Below are 6,749 nucleotides of genomic sequence, written 5' to 3'. Positions count from 1 at the left end.
GTGCAGAGAACCCTCTCCCATAAACTGCAGCTGAGACAGGGAGGACCAGCATAATGTGTACAAGGTGCAGGATGTTCTTGGAAAAAAATACATTCAAGAGATTTATTTAAGCAATGTGTGTTAGATAGCAAAACTGACACAATCTTAAGAAAGAACATTAACAAAAACTGACCTCGTACTCTGAGCAGTAGGGCTCTCTGGTCAACATGAGCTCCCAAAGGCCTGTCTTTGAACATCCTGGCAATTAACAGCTTCAAGCCTACAAACTCTTTTTTTGCAAGCTCAGTGTTTACACCATTTCTGAAAATGATGTGGATTACACAGCTAATCAGTGTTCACATGAACAAAATATCTACCACCAGCACACATAATATTGTAGTAATCCACCAGCTACCTTCTCAGGACTGTGGAGAAGTGATCCAAGAGAAATGCAAGGTCATCAGCACCATGGTCCACTAAGTCCTCTTGGTTCTCTGGCCAGCTATCATGATTGAAAATGTTGAAGCATTTGACAGCCTTGGTTGTGTCAGACTCAGAAGCACTCTCCTACTCATTTTAGTAAATGAGTAACAATATTTCTCATCTACATGTGTTTATAAGACAGGTGACTACACTTGCCTAGGAGGCTACTGAATCTTGCTTTCAGATGTTTTACAGTGGATTTGATTGTTGCATCCATTACTTTAAATTTAGTGGCAGCAACACCATCTCCTGCCAGCTTTGATGCCTCTCCTTTGAGTGTTATTGTCTGTGTGTTGCATAAACCATAAATAGAGATTGTGAGTTAGATATTAGAAATATTTGTAAAAATAGACTGTGCTCTGTTTAAATGGGAGACAGAACCAAACATATACCTGGAATTTGTAGATGGCCATTTCGCCCTCTTCCTGCTGCTGCCTTCTCTGCAGCCTTATGTCAGCAAGGAACTCTGACAGTCTTCCACTAGGCTTGGGTCTCGCAACCATTGCCTCTTTTCAAGGCCGCAAACTGCCTGTTTAGTGCAGTATTATTAACACAGCTGAAGATGACCACAAACACAATTCAAATTTACACATCCCACTTCATCTCCCTTACCCATGATTATCTCATTCCTCTGAAGTAGGAGGCTAAGCTTACTAATGCCACTGAACACGTCTGCAATCAAACAGCAAAAGGCCACAAAAGTGGCATCTTCCATTGATTTCTTAACCTGTATCATACAACAGTAAAAATGAGTCACATAGAACACTGATGAACTAAATTACTAAAATAAATTCAATCAATAACAATGGCGTAAGTGTCTCTAATGAAAGGAATATTCTGAAAGAATGCACTGGCCTTTGTAGCTCGGCCTGCAATGTCTGCATTGGCAGAGGAGCCTACCAAATGGTCCATATGGTAGTACACAGCCGTGAACTGTCCTGGTTTAAGAAAGGTCTCCAGGGCCCTTGACACATGTGGGAGCCACCTTGTCCCCTTCACCCCACTGGGCATCAGCACATTTACCCCCAAGTCAGCCCAAATGACCCTCAGCTCTCTCATTGATTTTGGGCTGAAATGGTACGTCTTCCAAATTAAATGTAGAAGGTCGTACAATTGTCCCATCATTGGATTGTCCCTCTGCACTGACAACATTGCCAATTCCAATCTGAAAAGTTAGTCAAATTTTAATTGTAGATACATCTGCTCTATAAAAGAAAAAGATAACCCACAGTGACTTTAGGGTGTCAGTCATACCTTATCTTCTAGTCTTACCTGTGAGGCATACAGTGGAAAGGCACAATGTGGTCACCTGCCTCTTGCTGCAGAAGGGTTATGACACCCCCTTTGCTGCCCAAATTAGCAGCCCCATCAGCACCCAGAGCAATGATTTTCTCCTGCCAGTTACTGCACTGGTCCCCAAGAGCAACAAATGCTTTCTTTGAGGCAGCATAAATTCCTAATTAAAAAAACAAAAAAAACACGATAATACCATTACTTCCCAGATTAAGAGTTTATAATGCAGTCTATTTTATTTTATTTTTTTCATTTTCAATGATGTGTCCAATCAGTATATTTACCGGTCTTCCTCTCCGCGAGATACGACCGTACACAATGACGCATTCCTTTGTTGCAATATCTGTGTCCCCATCGATCAGGAATGCCATGTATGCACTGTTCGCAATTTGCACAGACGTCTTTTTTTTCAATGTATCTGCAATAACTCCGATAAATTGGGCGCACGCGACATCATTGCTGTACGTCGGGTTTACGTTCAAGCCATTTTTCTTCATAAGAATTATTTATGAAGAAATAAGAACTTAGTGAAGGGAAGTTCTTCTTTTGCAATATTGTAGGCAACGTTAAACTTGATTATCATCTCGGCCTCGTCTGATGACATGTTTGCTGCTGCCTGCCGCTGAAAGGCAGCAGGGAGAGGCGACACTTGGGCAGTGCATTTATCGCGGCATGTAATGTGTTTTATAGATGCATTGTGCTTTTTCAGCGTTTCAATTCAAAATGTATTAGAACCAGTCACAAATGCACTATTGCCGGCCATGGTCTTCCCACACTCTTTACAGCAAATGCAGTGCATTATATTATCGGCTTTACTGTATCTTAGCCAGGGAAACTGGTCAAGCCTCTCTCTTCGAAGTGTATACACTTTTTTTTTTTTTTTACTCGAACGGCTGGTCGCACCTCAGATTTTTTTTAGTCGCACCATTGTGAAATTAGGTCGCACTCTAGAGCCCTGCACAAATATACAAACCAATAATATAAAAATAGCACGGACAACAACTATTCATCTGTGTACGGGTTGGTGGCGTTCAATCACATTGTTCAACAGGTGCGATATACTACCATGGCACTTCAGCTAAGCATTCATTTACAATAATTCAACAGTATTATTTTATGTACTTCAAACATACTATATAAAAGCACTGTTGCTTTAAAATTTCTTTGCAGAAGGAAAAATACAGCTGGCTATTGAAGCTATTTACGCTTCCTGTCCCTGTTGTGAATGGGTGGCTGTAACCAGGGGCACCTGCAGGATTTTATGTCAAGGTACGCACAGAACTAGCACCAATAGCAAAAGGTTTTCAGCCGTTTTGGTGAAGTGGTTATGAAAGACACGATGTCTAGTACAGCATTCAAGGCATTTCGAACCAAATGATGCGTGTTGAGTGCACTATTGCCAAATTAAGTGCATGGTTTCTGCAATGCACATAGGTGGCAGCCAGATACAAATGCATGGAAATTGCTGTGTTCGACTGTATGACCTCTAAGAGGTACATTTTGCTGTCCCCAAACAGTAATTAAGTCAATTATTGCTTTGACACCATACTTGTTGCGTTCTGTTGTGTCTTGTTGGGAACGATCTAATGCTGTACAAATTGACTGTCTCTTTCCTGTACACACACTTAGAAAATCTGCTGCACATAACTGAGCACTCTGATGTGCTTGAGTGGATAGATGCTTTGTGACATTTTTTTTCACGTTACTCCAGTCACTAAGTGGCTTTGTCCTGAGAGACTCGCCAGAGGAGAAAAGTACGTAGGCTACACAGAACAGGCCATCCTGTGATATGCTGTATCTCAATGTTGGATATAAAGTCTCGTTGAAAAATTCATCAGGGATTTTTCTTTGTTTCCCAAAAATGGATCTTGACGGAGCGACCCAGTCTCTGGGTGGTCTGAATCTACTCTGCAGTGCAGCGCGTTTAACGGAATCAGTGGCCAATATCTGCTACATCAGTTATTGTTGTAACCGGGCAGCAAGCAGCAGGTACCTGTGGGCTGGCAGAACTAACAGAAGGTTGCTGTTGGAGGGTATGCAAGGAGGCTGAGCAGCTGGCAGCTGGATCTGAATCATCCGATGAAAGAGACTGGGGCTGGGCCTGGAGTTCCCCTGACTCAGGTGCCGATGAGACTGCGGTCTCCACCCCAGGTGGAGGAGCAATATTTGCCTCATTAGTTTTAGGCGTTTTGGCAAATGTCTCAATTAAGTTTTGCTGTTTTAGAGAGCGTTTACTCATTTTGAACCTTGATTTAAACAATTACTATCTGAATTGTAATTTTTCGTGTGTGGAAAAAGCGCCAACAAAACTAAAGCCAATAGATTTCTTTTTACCCATCCCCCATCACGCAAGTACATACACACTTTAAAACACACAAACGCACACCTTTATTTATTCACATTCTCTCTTGCTTTCTCAATATGTCATGAGTGCACAGATAGATTAATAATCAATTTAAAAATTATGTAAAAAATAAAAATAAAAACAGCATTAATTAGCGCCCTCTCATGGTATGCATGGCTGTAACGTCTTAAGCATTTTTGATTCGGTTAAATGCAAGTATAAAACTCACCTTTGAATTTCCTCCTCTCTTCGTCTGATAATTCGAGTAGAGCCTCTCTTAAGCTTATGAAGTTCCTCTGATGATAAAAAAGCTGAACTGCCGAAGTCCTGGTTGTGCTGGTGCTGTAGACGCCGGGCGCTCTGCTTCCCGCTCTCCGCTGTTTGAAAACTCCATTAACGGCTGCTGCGACTTCGGCCCGTCAAGTCTTGTGTTGCGATGCCTAATAGTTAACCGTTAATATTTAATAGTTACAATGGGCAGTGTTGAGCAAACGCCATTTTGTAGTCGCGATCATTTAATACTAAATCCATTCATTGTTTAAAAAACAAAACAAAATGTAAGCGCATAAGCTCCATGGACTAATTTAAGCCATTCATTTTACGTTGAGTAACTGAAACACTTACTTTTTCGACTTTCGAACTTAATATTAACGTAAATTGTCAAAACTCACATTTAAATCTCGTCATCTTCAAGATTAACACTTAAAATCCAGCCTAAGAGCTTTTCTGTTGATAAAAGGGCAAAAGTAGTCTGCTTCCCGCTCTCTGTTCTGTTTGAAAACGGCCGCAGCGATTTCAACCAATCAAAGTCTTGTTGCTATGCCTAATAGTTAAAACAGCAACCAATCATGCATGAAACAGTAATTTTCGCCTATCACTTGTACCTTTGACGTGAGAACATTTATGTACCTTCATTTCAGTTGTACCTTGAAAGGTACCAAACAGTATCATCAGAGGTCTTTACTGTACCATTAAAGCAACATGATCTCACAGAATTCCGTGTAATGTTCACGGATTTAATTAACCTCCGAATCTGTGGTGGTATCACGGAATCGCCGAAAATTCCGTGATGGGCTCACAGAAAAAATTCCGTCATGGGCTCACAGAAGTGATACCAATGTAAGTCAGTGACAGGCATCAGCCGTGCTCCACGCACGGAAACCCTTAGCATCAATATGCCGACGCCATACTGGGACATTTATCGTCATCATTATTGTTCAGAACTGGGTAGGTTTAGGGTAGGGGTGGGGTCAGGTACTCCAGTGAAAGTATAACTGCATCGGAGTCACTCTTTTTACGTGGTCCGATGCAGCGCTGGTGTTGAACCAGTGAATCCGTGCATGGACCACGGCTGATGCCTTCTGTGAGCCCATCACGGAATTCTCGGCGATTCCGTGATGCCACAGATTCGGAGGTTAATTAAGTCCGTGAACATTACACGGAATTCTGTGAGATCAGGTTGCATTAAAGGTTTCTAATTAATTTTATTGAAAAGGTACAAAACTGTTCTTTGAGGAACATTATTTGTACCATCGTGTACCTTTTTTTCTGAGAGTGTATTTGGGGGGGCAGGAACGCGCTGCGGTTTTTGTGAGTGGTTTTGTTTTGTTTGTTTGTTTTTGATTCGGCAGAATTTGTCCAGTCGTGATGTGCCAGTCATTAAGTGTGTAGACTTACTCAGTCACAGGGGCGTAAATTTCATCTGACAGTACGGGGGGACAATAAACGTAAAATTTCTCAAGAGCAATTTTTGAAGGGGACACAAATAATACAGCCAAAATTGTACTTGTAAGGATAGATATGTGTACATAGCATGGAGACCGTGTTTAAATATGAGTTCATGGTTCACCAAGCGGTCATATTATAATTATTATTTTGCGTCATCCATAGTATTTTAGGTTTCGTCTGAAACCGAGTAGGTCTCTTTCGCATTAATTCAACTGCATTAAACCCACTGATCTGCCAATTAACATCACATTGAACGAAACCCAACACGTAGGTCTACAATATTAGCCTAATATCAGTTCACACACAGGCTTATCGCCATGTTAGTTGTAGTGGGTGACAAGCTACGGTATTAAGCTTGTTAACCTTATAATCGCTCATAGAAACTACATCGGATGTCATAATTTTTTTATCATGACTAATTTATTAATGATCCAGCATCATCCGTATTAAAGAGAAAGAATCATTTCACCTGATGTTTAAAGAGAATAAAATAGCCTTGACAGCCTAAGTTACTTACACATAACTGTTACTGAGGTACTTGCTCTCTCTCAGCGGACTCGTGTGTGTGTGTGATGGTAAAAGAGGAAAGCAGTCAGTGGACCAAACCACTGTGAGGTAAGGGAGGGGGGAATCAAAACATTTCTGAATTTAAAACGGTTTATTTTGTTTTACTACTCACACAATTATTTTAAGTATATGTCCATTATATTATTTTCAATACACAGAGTCGCTTGTAATGATATTTTTAGGGGGGGCAAGCCTCAGATAGGGGGGTTCCTGTCGCCCCTGTCCCCCCCCCCGGGATTTACGCCTATGCTCAGTCATGCTGTGTGCTCCTCTCTGACTGTCAAAGAATCTGTTCCAGTCGATGGGAACGGTCTTGTGTGTTGAGGTTGAATTCAGGGTTCCCACTCTTTCATGA

At 41.3% G+C, this 6,749-nt stretch overlaps 1 protein-coding gene across 1 annotated transcript; it reads right to left on the bottom strand.

The window, feature by feature from the left end:
• Positions 1-1,254: 1,254 nt before the first annotated feature.
• On the bottom strand, positions 1,255-5,014 carry LOC131531564 (zinc finger protein 862-like). The gene is made up of 4 exons (XM_058762400.1): positions 5,009-5,014; positions 4,329-4,476; positions 1,735-1,918; positions 1,255-1,627 (listed from the first exon to the last, which is right to left on the bottom strand). Exons 1-4 carry the CDS (start codon positions 5,012-5,014, stop codon positions 1,255-1,257), a joined length of 711 nt encoding a protein of 236 aa, XP_058618383.1.
• Between the last annotated feature and the right edge of the window lie 1,735 nt (positions 5,015-6,749).

The sequence above is a fragment of the Onychostoma macrolepis genome, chromosome 23 (genome assembly GCF_012432095.1).
Source record: "Onychostoma macrolepis isolate SWU-2019 chromosome 23, ASM1243209v1, whole genome shotgun sequence".
NCBI lineage: Eukaryota > Metazoa > Chordata > Actinopteri > Cypriniformes > Cyprinidae > Onychostoma > Onychostoma macrolepis.
The sequence above is the reverse complement of the archived record's forward strand: the minus strand, read 5'-3'. Positions and strand labels throughout refer to the sequence as shown.